Source organism: Equus quagga, chromosome 5 (assembly GCF_021613505.1).
Source record: "Equus quagga isolate Etosha38 chromosome 5, UCLA_HA_Equagga_1.0, whole genome shotgun sequence".
Taxonomy (NCBI): domain Eukaryota; kingdom Metazoa; phylum Chordata; class Mammalia; order Perissodactyla; family Equidae; genus Equus; species Equus quagga.
Genome location: NC_060271.1, coordinates 151,368 through 175,005, shown reverse-complemented (window position 1 = coordinate 175,005; position 23,638 = coordinate 151,368). Strand labels below are relative to the sequence as shown.

Here is a 23,638-nt window from a genome sequence, read left to right as displayed (position 1 = left end):
CTTTTTTTCCAGGAAGCGGACACTAATTTCTGCAAGGAAAGAATGACAATAGCACAACTCTTTGAAAGCAGTGTTTGCACAGCTGTCCGCGTGAAGTCAGTCACCTCCCGACGTTGCAGAGCACACCTCAGCTAACTTTCCACGGGCCTGTGCTCGCTCCCTCGGGAGGCTCGGGCGCGCACAGCCGCTTCTCGCCGCGGCTCGGAAAGGGCGGCTGAGCCGAACACGGAAGACTGCTGCGGCGGTCACCGCTCTGCGGGTTCAGTCTTCCGGGCGATAGGACGCCAGCCGGGCGTGTCGCCGCCCGCCCACTGCGCGTACCGTGGCCCGTCTGGCTCGGCCCCCGGGGCGGGCGCCACCAGGGCGGGGCCGCGCGAGCCAGGCGGACAGCTGGGCTCCTGGCGGGTCACTAAGGACTCGCGGCCGCCCCGTCCCCGCCATGGCCGCGCGCCTCCTCCGCGGCTGCCTGCGCTTGCGGCCCGGCGGGTGGGCCCTGCGTCCTCTGCCCGCGCGGTGAGTGCCCCCCGGCCGCAGGGCCCGCGGCTCCCCCCGCTCCCGGGCGCGGCGCGCGGCGGGCTCCCTCCCGGCCTCCCGGGGCGCGGCGGGCCGGCGGCTGCCCCTGTCTCCTGGCGCGGGAGCCGCGAGCCCCCTGCACAGAGCCGGGCGGGCGAGCGGGGCCTCGGTCTAGGGGGAGCGGTCTCCGCGCCGCGCGGACCTGAGACCGTGCCCGCCCGCCGCAGGCTGACCTGCCGAGCTGGGCGGACGGCCCCATCCGGCAAGGACGCTAACTGGAGATTTAGTGACAAAAGCTTTAATCATTAAATGCAGAGGAATTAGTGGAGAGCTGCTAAGTGGCTCAGTGACTTAAGCAGTGTCTCTAAGATCGAAAGCTGCCCAATGGCACATGATAAACTGGCAGCCCTGAGGACTCGCTATTTGAGAGGGTAACAAGTCGGATAAATTGCTCACTGCAGCTTTGGGCTGTGCTCTAAGATGCCTAGCGAGCGGGGACAGCGCCTTCTGCTCCAAGGAGGGCTGGGGAGGCCTCCCCGAGGTGACTTGGCTTTAGGGTACACGCGCTTTTCTAAGCTCTGCTCAGAGCTTCGTAAGACAGTGATCCTCAAGCTTTTTGGTATCAGGACTCCATCGTGCTCTTGAAATTAGAGGATCCCAAAGATTTTTTGTTTATGTGAGTTGTGTCTATCGATATTGATATCAACAGATATCTACAAAACTGAGAAATTTTACAAATATTTAGTTTACTTAAAAGTAAACATAATATGGAACCGGCTCCGTGGCCGAGTGGTTAAGTTGGCGCGCTCCGCTGCGGCGGCCTAGGGTTCGGATCCTGGGCGCGGACATGGCACCGCTCGTCAGGCCACCTTGAGGCAGCGTCCCACATCCCACAACTAGAGGGGCATGCAACTAAGATATGCAACTGTGTAGGGCGGGGGGTGGGGGGTTGGGGAGATAAAGCAGAAAAAAAAAAAAGTAAACATAATAGGGGCCAGCCCCAAGGACGAGTGGTAAAGTTCCTGCGCTCTGCTTCAGTAGCCCAGGGTTTCGCCCTTTCGAATCCCAGGTGTGTACATGGACCCCTCATCCAGCCGTGCTGAGGCAGCATCCCACAGGCCACAACTAGAAGGACCCACAACTATGTATTGGGGGGCTTTGGGAGAAAAAGGAAAAATTTAAAAATCTTAAAAAAAAAAGTAACCATAATAAGTCTAAGAAGTCCATTACATATTAACATAAATAACATCTTCATGAAAAATAATTTTTTCCAAAGAAAAAATAAGAAGAGTATCATTGTTTTACATTTTTGCAGATCCCTTAATGTCTGGCTTAGTAGAAGACAGCCTAATTCTCCTGTCTGCTTCTACATCGTCTGTTGGGATAAGTTATTTTGGTTGAAGGATAGGAAGAAAATCTACTCTCATGTAGAGAATATTGGAAAAAGGAGGCACTGAGGGCCCCTCTGAATAGTTTTATTATAACAGCCTTCTTAAACTTTAATGTGGGTGTGAATCACTCAAGGATGTTAAAGTACAGTCTGATTCAGTAGTCTGGAGTAAGGTCCAAGATGGTGTATTTATAACCAGCTTCCAAGTGTTGCTGAAGGTGTTGGTGGAGACTGTGTCCCTTTTATAATGTTAATGAGGCTTTTAAAAATAATAATGAAAGCCTGCTGTTAGATTAGCAGCAGTTTTGCCTCAGAAAATCAATAGCCAGTTTATTCAGGACAGATTTCCTGGGCTCTAGAGAGGAAAAGGGCCAGTTCATTGGGTGCAGATTCCTTGTCTTTAAAGTAAGAAATGGCTGTTCCCACAAACTTGCTGCCAAATCTGACTTTCTTCCCTCTGCATGTTCTCTCTTGAACACCTTTGACTGACCTGAAAGTCGTTATTCTTTCTGGCACTTCTTTCACTTTTCTGTGTCTTGGTGTATTTTACTTACAAATATTAGGAAGGTTTCCTTAACATAACATGGGATATAAAATTTTAAGATGCAGGCACACTTGAATGTAAATTTTGCTCTATTATTTACTAATTATTTTGACAAATGCTTTAGTGTCTTAAAGCCTCAGCTTTCTAGTCTCAAGTCTCAGCACACTTTTTTCCTTAAGGAAGAGTCCCAAGTATGGAAAAGCTGTATGCATTATAGTTTTATTTCTATGAGCAAGAAGTTGGAACCAATCACTTCAGTTATGGGATATAGTAAATTTTGGTCTGTTTGATGTGACATTGTAGTGGTCTGCAAGGCCCCTCCACGTCCCGGTTCCCTGTTATCTCTGACCTCATCTGCTACTCTTCTCATTGCTCAGTTCCCTCCATCCACACTTGGCCTCCTTGCTCTCTCTAGAACAGGTCAGGTACCATCCTGCATACAGCCTCTGCTCTAATGGTATCCCTGTCCTAAAATTCCTTTACTCGGGAAATCCACATGCTTAACTCTGTCATCTTGAAGCATTTGCTCAAGTCTCATTTTTCTAGCTAACCCTTCCTGACTGCACCGCTTCATACTGCGGCCTCTGTCCCCGCCTTGGCCCAGACACGCACTCTGATCCCTGCTCTCCTGTTCTTTTCCAGGGCACTTATCCCCTTCTAACTTATTATATAATGTGCTTCTTTATCGTTTAGCGTTATTCAGTCTGCCCTTCTAGAATGTAAGCCTGAAGATGGGGATCTTTGTTTTGCTCACTGGTGTATCCAGGTGACCTGAACAGTGCCTGGCATGTAATAGGCGCTCAGAAAGTACTTGTTGAATCAGTGAATGGAGATACCATTAAAGATGATGATTTGGGGCTGGTCTGGTTGCGTGGTGGTGAAGTTCATGCACTCCGCTTTGGCAGCCAGGGTTCACCAGTTCAGATCCTGGGTATGGACCTATGCACCGCTTATTAAGCCATGCTGTGGCAGGCGTCCCACATATAAAGTAGAGGAAGATGGGCATGGATGTTAGCCCAGGGCCAGTCTTCGTCAGCAAAAAGAGGAGGATTGGCAGTAGATGTTAGCTCAGAGCTAATCTGCCTCAAAAAAAAAAAAAAAAAAAAAAAAGGTGATTTGGATGACAGAGTGGCAACCAGAAAAATGTTTCTGAAGACAAAAAATAAACCAGATATAAAAATTGTATAATACTATTCACAACTAAATGTTACCACTTCAGGGACATCTGAGATTGTGTTAACAAATAAAACTCAACTAAAATTTGCATATAAAAAATAAACTTAAAGCAAAATGATACAAAATGTATATTAAGTATCTTAGTCAGCTTTGCCACCATAGCAAAATACCATGCGCTGCATGGCTTAAACAGCAGAAATTTATTTCTCATCATTCTAGAGGCTGAATAGTCCAAGATCAAGGTGTGGGCCAATTCAGTTCCTGCTGAGGGCTTGCATCCTGGCTTGTAGATGGCTGCCTTCTCCCTATGTCCTGATAGAGCCTTTCTTTGGTGATTGTGCACAGAGAGATCTCTTTCCTTATAAACCCACCAATCCTCTCAGATTGGGACCCCACCTTTATGATCTCACTTAATTGTGATTACCTCCTCAAAACCCCATCTCCAAATATGATTGCATTGGGAGCTAGAGCTTCAACATGCAAATTTTGGGGACACAATTCAGTCCGCAGCCTTGAGCAAAGGTACATAAACCAGAACAAGATAATCCATTTCAGGGGAAAACAAGATTGAAACAATCTAATTGCCAATTAACAAGACTAATCTTTTTCTGGACAAAGACTGAAAGAAAAAGTAAAGAAAAAAGTAGGGTCCAACTAAGAAAGAGAGAAACCCAAGTAGAATTTCACGCAAAACAAAAAAACGTTTGTTGGCAGTATATGAAAAAGTGTTTTGTATGTGAGCATGAAAATGTACAAAGTGGTACACAGGTTTGCAAAATCTTTTCAAGACTATCCCAGGGGAAAAATCTGAAGAGCATTGAACTAAAGGACTACATAGCAGTCTCAGTTTAAGCTCAGGGTGGGGCAGGGGGCTGACGGGTCAGCTTCCAAAGATCTTGAGTAATTCCGTACTAATGCTTGCAGAGATTGGTGGGCATTCTAATTTTGATTGACAGCCAGATTGGCTCTGTAATGTAGCAATAACATCAACATAGTTTGTATCTTCTACATCTACCATTTGAAATTGTATGATTCTGGATAAAATATTAATTTGGGGAGTTTACATTATCTTAAACATTGTACCTGACATGCAAACTTAGTATTATTTGATTGTAATATTTGTATTTTACATAATTTAATCCACATTGTGTGAGAACACTATTTTCCCTCAACTCAAACATGTGGTTGGTTCTGGCATGATGCCCTCTTTATGGATTTGGAAGTAGAGTGTGAATTGAATAGATGGTGCAGGGAAGGAAGACATTTCCTCTACCCTCTCTGGGTTCTTCTGGGCAGGGAACGAATTACATTCACATGAGACAGAATAGCAGGAGAAAATTAAACAAAGCTTTATAACATGTATACATGGGAGAGGCTCAGGCAAGCTGAGCAACTCACCAAAATCGCTGAAGCCCCCACCTTAAATATCATATCCAGCTAAAGACAAAGGAGGATGTTGTGGGTGGAGGGGGAGCCAATCATGGGAGATTACCACACAAGTGCAGTAAACAAATGCAGATTTACGTCCTTGCCTTTGGCATTAAGAGTTTCTAGAGATAAGGTCATCCCAGCCTGTTCTTCCTGGTACAGAGAGGGAGACACCTTTACAGATGGAGAAGATATCCTTACAAATGTAAATGTCTCCTAACAAAGGGCAAGCAAGTTTCACCTCTCAGAGCCTCCTTCCCTGTCCCAGTTTATTAAAAGTAACCAGCCCCAAATAATCCTCATGCCAAAGAGACATATCTTGACATGGCCAATGCCAGGCCCCCGCAATGGTGAACTACTTCTTATTCTCATCCAGGTAAGCTAGAGCCTATCAACAGTGGTAGTCAAATCTGAACAGGATGGTCAAATTTCAGGCTCTTTCTACCTGCCTCTAAAGTGTCTCGGGGGGAAAAAAAGCAGGGTTTTCCCATGTTGTTCAGTCACATTAGTTTGGATATGAAGAGTAACAATTCACTGAGTTCTCTTAATGTATATATTTCGAAGATGTTCTCATTCCGGAGGGGAGGAACGTCTAGAAACTCCTTCTGCTAAAAAATTAACAGATATAGGAATTAGAAGAATCTTCTCTTCAGAGCATGACATTTTCCGGGAAAGTGTAAGGAAGTTTTTTCAAGAAGAAGTGATTCCTCATCACGCAGAGTAAGTGGACATTTTCCTTTAATGTACAGTAGGGGTACAATAAGCATCATTTCCTAGAATGCTGTGTGTTCTGCAGAAAAGATATTGTGTTTCATGCTTTATAAACATTCTTACCGCTCTTCAGAATTATACTGTAAGATTAAGTTTTACAAGTGAATTTTAAAATATACAATTAAAAAATAAGAAGGAGGTCAGAAGGTACAAACTTCCAGTTATGAAATAAATAAGTCCTGGGGATGGAATGTACAGCATGGTGACTATAGTTAATTCTGTATTGCGTATTTGAATGTTGCTAAGAGAGTAGATCTTAAAAGTCCTGATCACAGGAAAAAAAAAATTTATAACTATGTATGGGATGGATGTTAATTAGACTTATTGTGGTCATATCGCAATATATACAAATATTGAATCATTATGTTGTACACCTGAAGCTAATATAATTTTATATGTCATTTATACCTCAATTTAAAAAAATGAGGGGCTGGCCCCATGGCTGAGTGGTTAAGTTTGCACACTCTGCTTTAGCAGCCCAGGGTTTCACTGGTTTGGATCCTGGGTGTCAGGCCATGTTGAGGTGGCATCCCACATGCCACAGTTAGAAGGACCCACAACTAAAAAATATATACAACTATATACTGGGGGGATTTCAGGAGAAAAAGCAGAAAAAAGAAAAAGAAGATTGGCAACAGTTGTTAGCTCAGTTGCCAATCTTTTAAAAAAAATGAAAATTTGAAAATTTGCAACTCAATCTAAGAGTAATATTTTTGACAATTCTGGATAAGTGGCCACAAAATATTAATCAGTTTCATATTCTTTCTTCTGCTGCTTTATGAATGAATTAAAATACATAAAAGCTCAAAAGGCCAGCATAATGCAAATCTTGGTAGGCAATTGGCTACCTCAAAGTATTGTTATTACTGGATATTTGTTGATTAATTAATGACTAATTATGTACTTTTTTGACCAAAAAACAGTCATTTCTATTAAAATAGGGTTTTGCTATGTTTCCAAAATTTACTCAGTGCCGATACTTTACTGCAATTAGAATTGTTTTTAAAAATTATTTAAAAATAGCTTTCATTAAGATTTTATTAATACTTTCTTGATAAGAATGACCAAAACTAGCTAAATTCTGATGCCATACGTAACTAATCTTTGGTAAAAAGCAACTAGCTTCTTAAAGACAAAAGAAATGTAATATACTTCACTCTAGGAGAATCTTTTTTGTTTATTTCTTTACTGATTTTAAATTTTATTCCAGAAAAATTGTTGGTGAGGACTTGAAATAAAAATGAGAGAAGTTGGCAAATTTGAGGTTGATAATAAAATATTTCCAAAGCTGCTTTAGGCGATAGACCAAATATGCCAAGGCAGCACATGATAAACTCTCTCTTTCAAGGTTGCTTGAGGTACCCGTATTTACCTTTCATCAGTGTCTTCAAATGTCCCATATCTTACTAACTACACCCACCTACTACTTAGAAAAATAACAGAAAGCAAAAACAGGAATTCTCAGGTTCTTTACCTGTCTCCAGCTAGCCATCTTTTTCCTCATTTTTATTTTTAAAGAAGGAAAGCAGAGGTTGCACAATCCTACTCAAACATCTAACTTTTCAGAAGTCCGTTTGACGGAGCCATACTGTAAGGTGGTTCTGCCCTTCTGTGGTTTCTGCTTAAACTGTGATGAGGTTGCCCCTTCTTGTCAGCTTTCGTATATGCTCGTCCCCTTAGTTGAGCACTTTAAGGAAATATGTGGAGGGCCGTTGCCTTTATGGGACAGTTTGGGCAAATCCCCACGGCTGTGTGGCACAACTAAGCTTGCAGCCTAAGAGTACCAGCTGAGAGAACCTACACCCATGAATATCAGTGGATGAATTTGCAGGTCTAGCAAGTAGCCAAGAGCAGGGGCAGGGGAAGAAAGTGGCAACTATGAAGAGGTAAGGAAGAGAACAAGGAGGAGAAAGGGTAAAAGAATCATGCAGATCCAAGGGTATGGCCAATGTCAACAACAGTTATCTTAAATTAAGGGAGCATTCCTGTACAAAATCATTCATAAATTCAAATTATCACCATTTAAATAATATGAAAAAAGGTTTTCTAATTTTAAAATGTTTGTTATTTGCAGATGGGAGAAAGCTGGAGAAGTGAGTAGGGAGCTTTGGGAAAAAGCTGGGAAGCAAGGCCTGCTCGGCGTCAACGTCGCAGAGCGTCATGGTGGCGTTGGGGGGGACGTGTACGCAGCAGCTGTGGTCTGGGAGGAGCAGTGAGTATGGGGACTTTTGAAATTGAGTCTTGTTTATAAGCACACTGCTCATTGTTCTGAACTGAGGAAAAAAATGTTTTCCAATTTTCATATAAGATTGAGAATTCAGTGTAAAACATGAAAGATTATACCACCTGTGTACTCTTGCATATTGTTTTGAATGTAGAAAGACAGGAAAATCCCCTTTGAAGTTGTTAGAATAGGTGCTATTGAAAATTAAAGAGATAGCTTCATTTCTAATTGACCCATTTGGTTAATTTTCCTCATTTAAAAAGATATTTGAAAGAGAACCAAGAAGTGGAAAAATATTACCATCAAATATACTAAAAGTTGTATATTTGAGGACAAATAACAATTTCAGATGATAAATGGGCAAAAGATTTGAACCAGTTCATCAAAAAGGAAATGCAAATAGGTTTTTTTAGATGAAAAAAGTTCATCCTTACTACCAATCAAATGCAAATTAAATTAACCTGGCCGTATCATTTTGAGTATCTACAAAAGTTAAGGAAAATGAAAAATCATAAGACTCAGTGCTGACAAGGTTGCTGTGAAAGTGACATACTCATATACTATTAGTGGCATTTACATTAGAACAATAAATGCTTTGAGGTTTGAAAATATGGATACATATAAAAAATGAAAATATTTCTTCTCTTTGATCTAGGATGCCACTTTGGGGAATTTATCTTAAGAAAATAATTTGATAGGAAAAAAAGCAGCTATGTACTGCAATAATTGTCATGTTAGATCATAATCCCCCAGATTTGAAGCAATCTAAATGTCTAGCAGTGGGAGAATCAATAAGTACAGTACATTAGTACAATACAGTACATTAGCAATTTGTAATATTTTGCAGCTACTTGAGTATTATTGTGACAACTGTGATTAAAAAAAAGGGATTTTTTCATGTCATATCAATTAAAAAGAAAACAGCTAAGTACAAAATTTACACCATGGCTGCAGCTATGTTAGAATATATCCTATGGCAAAGGTAATTTGCTAAAGTGAAAATTGTTGCTGTGTTAGAGTAATACTGTGGTAGATGATTAATATTTTTTAAAGTTTTATTTTGTAATTCACTAAATAAGTGCTCATTGAGCTCTGTTAGAGTATTATTATTATGTTAGAGCCATAAATTAAAAAAATAGTAAAAACAGAGAGAAAAACCTTAGGAACTTCATATGTTTGGGGGAAGACAGGCTGTTACCACATAACATGATAAGATCTTTAATGTTTTGTTGTTTTTTAATTGAAAGTCAAAGAAACTAAAAACAGAACAAAATTATTTTGTACTTTAAAATTATTTTGTACTTTTCTTCTTTTTCCTTTCTAAGAGCATATTCAAATTGTACAGGCCCAGGTTTTAGTCTTCACTCAAATATTGTCATGCCCTATATTGCAAACTATGGCTCAGAAGAGCAGATTAAGCACTTCATCCCCCAGATGACTGCAGGGAGGTGTATTGGTGCCATAGCAATGACCGAGCCTGGAGCTGGAAGGTAACTCAACTTTTGATTGGTTTTGAAGTCTTGGAAGCAATGCTCTAATAGCAAATATTTTCTCAGTATTTCCTTTTAAAAAACTCTGAGCGAAACGCTGGGAAGAATACACAGATGAACACGGCATAGTTCACAGTCTCAAGTAACTTCAAACTCCAATAAGAAAATAAGGCCTCAGGGGACTGGCCCCGTGGCCAAGTGGTTAAGTTTGTGCGCTCCGCTGCAGGCGGCCCAGTGTTTCATTGGTTCGAATCCTGGGTGCAGACATGGCACTGCTCATCAAACCACACTGAGGCAGCGTCCCACATGCCACAACTAGGTGGACCCACAACGAAGAATATACAACTATGTACCTGGGGGCTTTGGGGAGAAAGAGGAAAAAAAAAAAAAGAAAATAAGGCATCATGGTATGCAAATAACAGTAAAGCAGACTGTAATATCTGTTGTGTTTGAGATATTAACATAGTGTAATGAAAATAAAATGGTAGGATATGGGTTGAATTTGGGGCATGATGAATTTTAGATGTGGTGTGACATTCAAACGGAAATGTCCAGCAGTCTGTTAAAAATATGAATTTGGAACTCTGGGGACAGACTGTGGGAGCAATAGGTTTTAAAAGCCATTCATATGTAAGCAAGAATTGAAGCAATGGGAAGGAATAAGATCATTTATTCAGTCATTTGACAGTTACTTAGTAAGTGCCTTCGGTGTGTACCAGTGGTGAACAAAATAGTTGTGGGCTCTGTGCTTATTGAGGAGAATGAAAGAAACAAATGAATATATTCATAATTATAAATTGTGATAGGTACTGTGAAGGAAACAAAGTGCTATGCTAGAGACTAATGGTGCATGTGTGTTTGGTAGGGAAAGAGAAAGCGAATTTAGGTAGAAGCACTAAGGAAGGCCTCTGAAAAGTGGTGATATTTAAACTGAGATCTGACAGATGAGAAGGAACCAGTTATGGAAGGATGGGGTGAAGAACTTCCACACGGCGGGAACTGCTCCTCGTGCGGTGAAGTGAAAGGATGGAAAGGAGGCCGAGGAGGAGACCTTGCGTGTCCTGTTTCCTTTGGAGCTGTCCAGGATGCAGCAACAGAGACAGAAGGATTGAGTTTGAAGGAAATCTCGACAAGTGCTATCACGAGCATGAGGGGAAGTGAGTTTGAAAAGGCGATAGGACAGGAGTGAGAAGTTAATGTAGTGTGAAGGCCACAGAGAGGTTGAGACTTGAGAAAAGGTCACGGTAGGCCACTCATGATCCTTTGATCGGGACTTCAGTGGAGATGAGGGGCGGAAGCTGCTTCGGAAGGCAGTGAGATGGTATTGAGAACACAGGCTGATCTTCTCCAGAGGTGGGAGGTGAAAGGCAGTGTAGAGGGGCAGTAGTTTAACAGGCGAGCACGGTAAGGAGAATGGTTTAGGGAAAGAGAGCAGTGACCTGCAGGCCAGTGGGGCAGAGGCTGCAGAGGAAGGACCTGAGGACGTGGCAGAGGCGGTAATCGAAAATCCAAAGACTTGTTTCTGCAAAGATCAGGCTGTAATGTTTTAAATTTTCTTTTTTGACACTGAAGTTTATTTTTAAATGTCTTAACATTCTATAGTGTCACTTGGCAATATGCTTAAATTGTATTTATCTTTTCCAGATACAATCTGTAATTCCAGGCCAGTACTGATACTTAATTTTACCAAAGTAAAAGGCCTTTGTTTACTTCTCTTGCCTAAAAATGTGACCTAAAAGAAGTAGGAATTTAATCTTCTTCTTTTACTTTTAAGATAATTCTCTAAGATAACTGGCTGACTGCGCAATATTCTGATCACATCACCTTAGCTCTCTGGTCAGCATGTTCCAGTTCCAACCCACTGCATGTTGGCTCTCATCTAGAGGGAACAGAATAAGTGAGAGATCTTGATTTATCTCCAACTTCCACTACAAACAGAGGCTTGCTTGATTTTTGCTTATTTAAATTCTCTGTCCTCGTCTGTGGTTAGGAATATGTAATTAAGAAGGAAGCTGAGGATGAGGATGGAGAGAAGAGGCAGATTGTTTGGAACGCTGGTGGGAGTAGTGGAAGGAGAGCAGATCAGTCTGATGTTTAGAGAGACGAGCCAGGGGGCCGTGTGAGTAAGAGACGGCGAGAGTGGAAAAAGCTGCCACGAAGGAGAGGATTAGAGTGTTGAGGGGTGAGGTGAGAAGTCTAGAGAAAGCACTTGGGAAGGAGAGAATACAGAAGAGGGGACTGTCAGAGGTGGCGTGGCCGCTTCCTGTGTCCTCGCTTTGATCTGGCCTTCACAGAAAGAGGTTGAGTTCACCGCAAAAGACCAAGGGCTTCCCTGGCCCTTCCCTTCCACATACCTAGAAGACTCCATTATGTACACTTAGGTACATCTGCATGATCCCAGAATATTTTGTGTGCTTTCATGCTGATTTCCATATTTGGCCTGCCCAATAACCTGTAGGAAATATAAAGATATTGTGATCCTTATGTAAGAGGAAAACAAACAATGAGAAATGAAGGATTTTAACTAAGCTCATTGATCAGATTGATGCTCTGATACCAGCTGTGTGATTGTGAGCACAATCTCTGAGCCTCAATGTCTGTATCAGTGAAATCAAGAAAATGACACTTAATGGGATTATTGTGAAGATCTGAATTCTTGGCAACACTAAGTGGTATATTTTAAAACCATTTTTAATACTTCATGTTTACCATTCAAAAGTTTATTAAAAATTCCACAAACTGAGCTATATCATTTTTACCTTCGATATGTTCCTGGATAGAAGAAGAATTTTAGTAAACCACGTACAGATTTGAGTAACTGATACTTCACACTGATTTATGATGAAAATTGTGAGGTTAGAATACAACCGCGTGCAGCTTTAAAATGTTCCCTGTGAGCATCCGTCCTTTTGCTGAAAACCAGGCTACAGAATGATTCACAGATTTTTGTCATTTAACTTATCCTTTCAAATAGGTGGCCTTGTTTCTAATGTCAGGTGTCCCCAAGAACCCCCTCCCAGGGTCAATGATTTGTTAGGAGGAGTCCCAGGATTCAGCATATAATCGTACTCACAGCTATAATTTATTACAGTGAAAGGGTACAAAACAAAATCAGCAAAAGGAAGAGCCTCATGGACTGAAGTTCACAGAAACCCAGGAGCAGCCTCCAAGAGTCCGTGCCCAACAGAGTCACACAGCACCGCTCACCTCCTTCAGCGAGTCGTGACAACATGTGGAATGCTGCTTCCCAGGATGGCTCCTTAGGGACTCAGGGCCCGGGGCTTTATTGGAGCCTGGCACATGGACGCCTTCTGCCTAGTGTATACCGTGAGTTGAGGCTGCCGGAAGGAAAGCAGGAGTTCAGCATAAGCCACAGTGTCGGTACAAACAGTTTAGGCACTGTGAGCCACTCTCACCAGTTCTGGGAATGGTGAGAACTCTCCTGAAATCTGAATTCATGGACGCCAACCAGAAGCCAAACTTGGAATCAGGCCTTTCCATGGATAGCAGCCTGAAGCCTGCTGTAATAACTCTTTTCTGCACACTTGGCATTTTTAAGAATGTAATTCAACTAACGTTTACGGAGTGGCTGTTATGTGCAAAGCACTGTGCTAGGTGAGGGGCACGTAAACGGGACCTTGATATACACCATCTCCTCAAAAGACCTGAGTCTGATAAGTGGGGTAGGTGGGAAAGAGGAGATATTTTTATTAATAACTGAAATTCAAGGTAAATGCTCTAGGAGACTGTATTAGTTTCTTACAGCTTCTGTGAAAAATTTTCATAAACTTGGTGGCTTTAAACAACGGAAATTTATTCTTTCACAGTTCTGAAGGCCAGAAGTCCAAAGTCAGTATCAATGGGCCCAAACCAAGGGCCAGACCCCCTCCAGAGGTTCAAGGGGAGAATCCATTCCTTGCCTCTCCCACCTCCTGGTGGCTGCCAGCATCCCTTGCTGTGTGGTCTCATCACTCCAGCCTCTGCCTCCGTGATCACCTTGCTCCAGCTCTTCTTCAGTCTGTGTCATCTCCCTCTGCCTCTCTCTCATAAGGACATTTGTGGTTGCACTTAGGGCCCATCCAGATAATCCAAGATAATCTCCTCATCTCAAGATCTTCGAATTAATTTCATCTGCAAGACCCTTCTTCCATATAAGGTCACGCTGACGAGTTCCAGGGATTAGCACCTGCTGTCTCTGAGGGTCCTTGTTCAACCTGACACAGAGAACCATAAACAGAGTGCCATGGGGTACAGAATACAAAGACCTACACGGGAAGAGGAATCAGGAAACTTTCACAGCAGTACATGATGGGGACTATTTATACATGATCTAGTCAATGTAGGATATTTTGGAAATGGAAAGCTACCTAAGTGTTCAACAGTAGGAGATTGTTTAAAAAAATCATGATAAATCCATACAAGGAAATTCTATGCTGCTAATAAGAATTATCTTATAGAAAAACATTAGATATTTTTAAGAGATCAAAATCATATGTATGCTTCTGAGTTGATAAAAATACATATATAAGTGTATCTGTTTCCATAGAAAAATATTAAAAGGATGTGTTTTTAAAATGTTCATTCCAGGAGGTAAAATTATTTTTTAAATAATTTTTCTCCTTTATCTGGAATATTGTGTGTATTTTTTGTATTTTAGTTGTGAATGTTCTATTATATTTATAAAAATAATCTATTCTACTTTTAGAGCAGGCTTGTTAGAAGAAGTGCCATTTGAGACACAGTCTTTTAAATCTAAACTTTTGATCAGGAGGGGACCAAGGTGGCTAGAGGCAGGCTAGTAGATGCTGGCAAATAACCTCAGGGATATAGTGGGCCGTGAAATGTCGTCTGAGTCCAATTTGGGGGTCTTGAATGCTAGTTGAGCCTCGTTGTGCCCTATAAAATCTGGCTAGTTTATGTAATCTTAATCAATATGCATTTGTATAAGTGGTATAAAATATAATACATCAGACATGATTTTTCAGTGCCTTTGTGTGAACATTCCTAATATTAGTTAGAGATCAATTTTTAGAATGGTGTAACTGGTTTGAATTATCACATTATATACGTACTTACATAACAGTATTTGTGTAATTCAATTCTTACCAATTAATGAATTTTTCCTTCTCATTTTCAATTACAGTGATTTGCAAGGAGTAAGAACAAATGCCAGAAAGGATGGAAGCGACTGGATCCTCAATGGAAGCAAGGTGTGTAAAGACGGGCTTCTGTAGCCTTCCCTCCAGCCACGCTGTGGGTGACAGCGTCTCAAAGACTCCTCCTCACTGATTGCATCAGATGCATGGATTCACACAGGAACTGAGTTTACTTGAGTTCACTCAGATCGATTTGTTTGTTTTGGAGACATAAGAATTTTGCAACATTGCTGTTACGTGACATCTGCTTCTCTTCCTGTTCCATTTTGTATGCTCCCTCACTGATACAGAAAGTGTTGTTTTGGCTTCCACACAGCCCTTATCAAACCAGAAGAAGGGAAGGTAAGGCTCACATTGTCCAAATATGGGAGAAACAATAGTTAATGGTTAATAAACTTGGCAATGAGAAATTGGGGAAAAGACTTTCTCATAAGTATCAAGAAGTTTCAGAAGATCCTAGCTGAGAAATCTATATTTGATAGAATTTGAGAGCCTTTCAGTCCTTCTGAGAGTCACATAAATTGGAAAGCCCCTCCAATTAAGGTTACAGACAGGCTTAGGAAGAAATATATCCCTTAGAGTCTAATAGCACGGATGGCAGAGGGTTTTTGGTTTTGTTTTTTTTTAACCTAAAACTGTGTCTGGTATATATACTCAGTAAATATTTGTTGTTGACTGAGTGTTAAGTGAGGAAAAGATGATCATTTGCTACACTAAGACAGTCCTTCTGAAAATATATTTCAAGGCCTGATAAAGGATTAATTTTTGTTTTCTTTTAAATTCAAAAAAATTTTCTAATTAGTTTTAGACTAATATGTTTGTATTTACAAAATCTCAAGCTCCAATGCTGTGGTAAAAAGTGCTATACAATTTTCTAAGCACTTTCAATTTCCGTACTCATGCTGTCAAGGACTAAAGGCAGTTTGTGGACTGATGTCAGTCTGAGGAACACATTTTGAGCAGCCCAGCTCTAAAGACCGTTCCATAATCTGGTTGCATAATCAGGAAAACAGTATCTGTGGTATCAAATAAGTTTGGGAAATGTGCACAACTTGTCACTCTTTGATGGAGGGGTATTCATTGTGAACCTCTAAAAGTTGGATACAGTATGTTTTATGCCCCAAGAAATTCTCTTTTTAGAGACTATGTTGAGTTACTGTTTTTCAAATATACTTTAAGAAGTGTTTGTCTAAATTATCCATCCTAAGGATTATAATAAACAAGTGCTAACTCTGATGTTTAACCAGTTAACTCTGCACACCCAGGGCTTGTTTTGACAGAAGACCAGGAAATTTGGTCAAAAGTGAAATGAGAACCATATTCTCCTGTGACTCCAGCTTTCTAAACAGGCCCAATCTGCTCAGTTACACTTGTCAACTTAAAAAGCAAATTTACCTGTTATTTTATCCTCAAAAGGAGTTTATTTGGGAATAGCCAAAAGAATTGCAATTCAGAATGTTCATGCTGTGGTGAACCAAAGGCAAACCCAGCAAACAAAGAAGGGAGCTGCTTTTATAGAGCAAAAGGCAGAGTAGGCAGGGGCTGTTGAAACTGAAGTCCACTGCGGGAGAGCAGCAGTTCAGGGGGCAGCAGCGTCTCACTGCCCGAGCTGTTGCTGGGAGGGGAGAGAAACCTGCCTTCAGTGGTAAAGTAGTTTTACTTCCTCTTGAAGATGCAGGACTCTGTCTCTTGCTGTTTGGTGGAATTGATCATGTGTGATAGGATGAGGGCGCCCCCTACAAGCCCTCCCAACTGCAATTTAGTTAAGGTTTCTGTTACTAATTTCTACACAGTCTTCTCTGGGAACCACCCAGGAAAGTACCACTGGCTCTATTTCAAAAACTTTATTAAGAATAAGAAAGAACTTAAAAGAATAAGTAGGTAAATGTAGTACATCAATAAGATGACCTAAAATGCACCCATTAAAGCGTTGAGATAGGGGCCGCCCCGCGGCTGAGTGGTTAAGTTCTTGTGCTCTGCGTCGGAAGCCCAGGGTTTCACTGGTTTGGATCCTGGGCGTGGACCTAGCACTGCTCATCAGGCCATGCTGAGGCGATGTCCCACATGCCACAACCAGGAAGGACCTACAACTAGAATATACAACTATGTACTGGGGGGCTTTGGGGAGAAGAAGAAGAAGGGAAAAAAACATTGGCAACAGATGTTAGCTCAGGTGCAAATCTTAAAAAAAAAAGGCATTGAGACAAAGATTTTAATGATATAGGAAAATAATTATATTAAGTGAAAAGATCATATTAACATTTAAGTGAAAATGCATATAGAATGTAAAATATAGAATAATTTCAATTTAAAAGATAAAAGACCAGAAAGGAAGTTCACAATGATATTTGTATGATGGTCTCATGGAAGGTTTTTTTCCTTTTTCTTTATAACGATATGCTGTCTATATAACAGCTACCATGAGCGTATGTTATAGGCCTTCAATACCAAAAAAAAGATGATGGCCCTCAGGAGGGATAATCTCAGCCCTATTAAAAGTTTTGACTGTTATAATTAGTAAGGAAATCAAGAGTGTCCTCTTACAAAGAGAATTCCCTTATAGCTTTGTTGGAAAAGGGGATCGATTATGGTGGAAATACTCACATTAGGTCAGGCTATTGCAGAAATCGTTCAGAATCTGTTAACTTTCTGTAATCATGTTGAAGAACTGTAGGAGAACTCCATTCAGCTTTACCAAGTGGAGATCAGAGTGTTCAAGTGAACACTTTTTGCCCTGTAGTCTGCTCTTCCCTTTCTTTCCATTCCATTGTTTATTACCTACAGTTAATACACGTCTGAGACCATGGATTTAGAGCACACAGGTACTAATTCCTGGATGCTGTGTGATTGAAAACAAACAGGAAAGTACCATTTCAGGAATGCAACTATGACAGCTATGCAGATGGTCATTATGATCTTAGAAAGGTAGGAAGTTGGGAGGCCTGGGGGTTTCCAGCAGGGAGTGGGATAAAGGAGCAACACTGTAGGAAAATATTTTTACCATGATGTACAGAATTATTTTGAGGAATATAGTTTTCTCATTTATTCAACAAACATCCTTGAGGCCTCCTATTGCTGGACACTGTTCTAAGCACTGAGGATAGATGTGTAGCTAGGAAGTGGCTGCTGCCCTGAAGGAGCTCCCAGGACAGAGAGATGCTGAGGGTCTTTTACTGTTGCATCACTTAGAACTGTGCCACCACCACTGCCTTCATTTGCTCTCATGTAGACAACACAAACATCATTGGCCCATTTCCCATTATTTGTAAGTATCAACACTCTGTATTTTGAAGCATAAATCTTCTCATAAAGTGCAGGGATGTTAGGTGATGAGAGTAACCAACACCACTTTGTACCTCTACTATTTCAAAGGGATAGAGACAAAAAGAGATCATTTGAATACAGTTTGATAAGTGCTAAGATTTTGGTAAATTCAAGGGCTATGGGAGCACTTAACCCAGCCTGGGGAATTTTGGAAGACTTTTTGGAAGCAATGATGTCTGAACTTAGTCCAGGATGAGTAGGACTCATCCTAGCAGAGTTGGGAAAGGGCCTCCCAAGTAGAGGAAACAAGATTTCCAAAGACCCGTAGGTAAGGAAGACCTTGGAATATGGGGGACAGCAAGTAATTCAGTAGTGCTGATGTGAGGAAGGGGAATGAGGGAAAAGTGGGGCAAGAGGTAGCAGGACTGGTAAGCTAGTGACAGTTCGTGATGAGTTTTATATGCCCTGCTGAGGTTTAGGATTTATCCAAAAGCCTATGAGGAGCTATTCACAGATTTTAAGATGTGAAAGTGGTGTAGGGAAAATAGGTTGATATTCAGGACTAGATAGGAGTAGGGGTGGGAAGGAATATGTTCTGCCCATGAGTTATCAGGCGGAACGCTCCAGAAGCAGATTGATACACAGGTCTGGAAGCCAGCAAGAAATTTTCATTAGATAAAGATTGGGAGTCATTGGAATATAGATGGCAACTACAGCCATGGAAATGGTTGAGATGACCCAAGAAAGATGCAGAATGAGAAGATAATTATTAATATTTGCTCTGGGTATATTTGTTTTCTGAGTATATATCACCTGATAATCTAATATCTCTGAGTTTTTTGTTATTTTATCCCTCCTGCATCAGTATCTTCCTTATTTAGGCCATTTGGAAAAAAGTAGGCCACCCATCATGAAAATCAAAACTATGCTTTTTCAAAACTTAAATCTGAAACTACAAAGACTAATGATATAGTGCCGTTTAGAGCACTATAGATTTTAGGGTCCTTTGTCTTATCGGCAGCTTCTTTCTAAAATACAGTTTATCATTTTTATAGACAATTTTGTTTTAATTTGAAAAAACATAACATCTGTTAATGTTTATTATTATTTACAATATTAATACTGGAAAGAAAACATATAGGCTTCATCTTTGAAGCATTGGGTGTTTCCCCTGCTCTGTAATAACCTCGTGTGTGGATAATGAACTCTGCAGATACTTGGATAGAGGACAGAGGGTTGTGCGGAGCATGTCTTGTCACAATATATTGCGGTTTTGCAGGTGTTCATCACTAACGGGTGGCTGAGTGATGTTGTGATCGTAGTGGCGGTCACAGATCGTGAAGCTCGCTCTCCTGCCCACGGCATTAGCCTTTTTCTGGTGGAAAATGGAATGAAAGGATTTATCAAAGGACGAAAGCTACATAAAATGGGACTAAAAGCCCAGGTAAGTCATAATATAAATCATAATATAAACAAATTGTTATTTATAAATAATTGGGTTTGCACGATTGTGCCTTATATATAGAACTACATATGGTCTAATCATACCTTCTTATGCTGAATTCCCAAAATATGCTTTTCAGAAATGATAATGGAGATTTATTCCAGCATTTATGCAACTGTATCTCCTTCTGGTGGTGAGCAATGGAAGTGAATTTTGAATATCTGCTTTAGAAATGGCAAAATTAACTGCATGCTGATAGGTCCTCTATTTATGAAATTGGTTAAAGAAAATTATGAAATAAGAACAGGAAATATTTTTTCTATTATTTGGTAATTATTTTTTTTTTAATTTTTTTTTAGATTTTATTTTTCCTTTTTCTCCCCAAAGCCCCCTGGTACCTAGTTGTATATTTTTAGTTGTGGGTCCTTCTAGTTGTGGCATGGGGGACGCCGCCTCAGCATGGCCTGATGAACGGTGCCATGTCCGCGCCCAGGATCCGAACCGGCGAAACCCTGGGCCACCGAAGCAGAGTGTGCGAGCTTAACCACTTGGCCATGGGCCCGCCCCCATTTGGTAATTATTTTATTTTTTCATTACCAAAAAGAAAAAAAATGTTTTACTTCATATGCATTAGAAGTCCTTAGTCCTCAGTGCCTACAGAGCTGGGCAACATGGGCACTAGAATGGCGGTGGGGCAGTGGGAAAGCCACAAGTTGTGGAATCGGATGGACCTAGGCCTGAATCCCTAGTCTGCCGCCTCCTAATTGTGTTCATGAACCACGCCAATGTGGTTTCCAGTTTTTGTTTTTGTTTTGTTTTTTTTCCTAAATGGAAATAATAATTATCTCATTGAGTTATTGGGAGATTTAAATGAGATAATTCTGTACTTAATCATATGACTTCTTAGGATACTGCAGAATTATTCTTTGAAGATGTACGGTTGCCAGCTAGTGCCTTACTTGGAGAAGAGAATAAAGGCTTCTATTACCTCATGCGAGAGCTTCCACAGGTCAGAAGTATTGAAGATTTTATCTCTTAGATCATGGACTTGGAATAGAATAATATAGAACTATATAAATCCGTGCATACAAAACTTCTGATATAGCCAATCATTTGAGTATAACAAAGTTGTAAAAAATATATATATATGAGTGTTGTAGGCTAGATAAGTAAATAACTGAACCCAGGGGTATCCATTCAAAGCTTATAAGTGAGTAGGGAAAAATAGATATTTCAGTTCTGTGATTCTTTCTTGCAATGATTTTAACTTCTTAGCCACAAGTCAAGAATTCTTAGCTATATGTAAGGAAGTATCAGCCAAAGCATTTGGCAGGTCTTTTTTTTTTCTATAATACTTGGGAATCAAAGGGGAAAGCTGTTAAATTTAGACTGAAAAGTTTTGGCCACACAGGGTGAGCCCTCACATCTGTGCTTTTGGAGTGTGGTTGCTGAGTGATCATTGATCTCACATGTCAACACAAGAGGGTGCACCTACGTAGTGACTGCCACAGCATGGGCTAAACATGAAACTGGGGACAAGGGCTGGGAACAGTGGCATGGAAATAGAATATGAAAATCACCAGCAAGATGGAATTAAACTGACTGTGGATACCTTTGCACTAGTAGGCAGAATTGAAGCTATGCACTTTAAGAGGTTGATTTCCAAAGATATGTTAGGAAATGTGATGTGCAGAGGTCAGTAACTTTGGAATTTTTTCTCATAGATGAGTAAAGAGAAGAGAGAATTAAATAAATTACACATATATCTATAAATAGTAAAAACAATCATTCATAAAAGTAAAGGTTTGCTTTAGAGAGTTATTACAGATATGTTAAAATATTCTTATAAACCTCTATGGGAGCCTTTTCTTATAAAGAGTTAAGAAATAAATCTTTAAGAGTTTTATAAAGATTATTTATATCATTTATTATTACTGAAATCAGGTGGAAATCACTTTTATAATTAGAATAATGTTCAAGACCTAATTTTTGGGTTATAGGAAAGGCTATTGATTGCTGACTTGGGAATTTCAGCCAGTGAATTCATGTTTGAAGAAACGAGGACCTATGTTAAACAAAGAAAAGCTTTTGGGAAAACAGTTGCACATCTACAGGTAAGCTTGTCGTCATGGTTCAGTATTAGATGATACCAGTTTACCCATCTGAAGTGGGTCTAGGATAAACATAAATATGCAGCAATTTAAAGATAGAATAGGAAAGGAAGAGCTTACAAAGACAACTGAGAACGGACGACCAGAAAAGAGAAAGCAAATCAGGTAAGTGTTGTCACAGGAGCCAAGAGAAAGGAGATTTCAAGTAGGAAGGAGGCGGGGCCAGATGCTGCTTAGAGGGAAAATAAGGTGAAGGTCAAAGAGTACTGATTGGGCAGAATGATATGCAGGTTATTTCATAAGAGCCATTGGTTGACTGGTGTGGGGTGGTGCCAGACCAGAGTGAGTAGAGGAGGAAATGAAAATGAGGAGGTAAAGATATTGATGGCAGGCAACTCTTTCCTGAGTTTGGCTCTGAATGGTAATTGAGAGAAAGGGTGGTAACTGGGTGGAGGAGTCAGGGAGAAATATTTTGGGGTGAAGTGAGATATTTGGAGATGGTTAATTTTTTGTTATTATTATTAGGATGAGAATGCTGGAGCATATTTTAATACCTAGAGAAAGGATTTAGTAAAGAGGGAAAGATTGTAGATATGGAGAGGATGATTAACTGGGTATGAACTTTGAGAAAATGTGAGGGTGGGTGCCAAAGCACATGGAAAGATAGGCCTTCCCACCTGGACAGGAGAGGTGCTTCCTCCATTGTAACAGGAAGAAAAGAGGAAAGGATGGACATGAGTTCAGCTCTGTTGGTAGAAAACGGCAAAAGCTTTCTTCTGAAGACTGCCATTTCCTTAAATAACAATAGGGAGAGTCACTTCTTGAAAGAGATGTAAGTGAAGAGGGCAGGTAGCTGTCTGAGGAGAGTGAGGAAGGTTTGAAATATCCTTTCAGAGTGAGAGACTGAACTAACTAGAGAAACACAATAAGCCTGCTTTCAGTATCGAGGGCTCAGGTGAGGTTACTGACCATGAATTTATAGTGGTACCTTCTGTTTTTGTGTGCATCAGTCTTACTGGAAGGGTTTAGCTGCCCAGGTTCAAGGAGAGAGAAGGTGGATGATTGTGTTTAATTAGGGTTGGGTTTTACCAGAAAGTTTAATGTATTTGCAGAAGAACTCAGTATGTGGTGGTCATAATCACTAGCTATGCCAATCAATTTTAGACTCTCTAGATTCTTCTTAAATGAAGGAACAGTTTATAAACAAGGCAGTCATCAAATTGGTGAAACATTTTACTGGGAAAAAACCTGGAGTTGGAAATCTGCCTGAAAAGTTTTAAGGGTTCCAGGTACTTTTGCCATAAACAGCTTTACTGTAGACATCTTTGCCACAAGCATTTTTGCGGCAAACTTTTTGCTGCATAACTAATTGGCTGTAAGGCAATTTTGTTGTAAAAGGTAAAATAATGAAAAATAAGAGAGACATTAAAAAGGAGATAATGAAAAGTGAATAAAAAAACTTTATTGTGAAATATAAAATATTTGAATACATTTGAAATGTGTCTAGAATCATGGCAATACTGCACAAAGAACTGATTTTATTTTGTGAGTTGTACCTAAGTATTTGTCTTCAAGGTCTTTCATTCACAGTATTATACTTTTTTTCTTTTTGCCTGTTGATTCATCGCACTCAGCATCCATTGCACTTTTTATTTTTCACTAAAATTTCTTCCTTCATTAAGAGAGGCATCAGTTTCCAAATACTAGGATGCATATTTGTAACTGAGCTTTGTATGGCACCATGAAAAGACTTCTACACTGTGGTTTGTTCTTGGTGTATTGTCACATGTCCTTTGATAGACATTCCAGAGTTCTATGGGAAATGTGAAGCTAAGATTTATATAATGTTGACCTTAAACAAATGAATAGCCAGTTCTTTCTCCAGCACAAATGGGTTTATTTGGGTTCAGCAAAGAATTGCAATTTGGGGTCTGCAACCATGGAGAGCCATGTAAAAGTACCCCAGCAGCAAGGGAGGAGAAACTGTTTTATAGAGGGGAAGAGGAAGTGGGGGGCTGTTGTAAATGAAGAGTCCATTGGAGGAATTGAGAGTTTGATGTGAATTGGCTTGTTTATTAATTTGACGTTTTTCCCCTTTTGGTCAAGATCTTTCTCTGAAAGCATCAC

General features: G+C 40.4%; 1 protein-coding gene across 1 annotated transcript in view; it reads left to right on the top strand.

Moving 5' to 3' along the window:
* Positions 1–367: 367 nt before the first annotated feature.
* Positions 368–23,638, top strand: part of ACADL (acyl-CoA dehydrogenase long chain) — a 46,846-nt gene continuing 23,575 nt past the window's right edge. The window contains exons 1-8 of the mRNA XM_046663325.1: positions 368–513; positions 5,616–5,771; positions 7,897–8,034; positions 9,372–9,536; positions 14,680–14,746; positions 19,236–19,400; positions 20,308–20,409; positions 21,401–21,514. Coding sequence (XP_046519281.1) covers positions 440–513; positions 5,616–5,771; positions 7,897–8,034; positions 9,372–9,536; positions 14,680–14,746; positions 19,236–19,400; positions 20,308–20,409; positions 21,401–21,514 — 981 coding nt within the window. The 5' untranslated portion in view covers positions 368–439. The remainder of the gene's footprint in view (positions 514–5,615; positions 5,772–7,896; positions 8,035–9,371; positions 9,537–14,679; positions 14,747–19,235; positions 19,401–20,307; positions 20,410–21,400; positions 21,515–23,638) is intronic.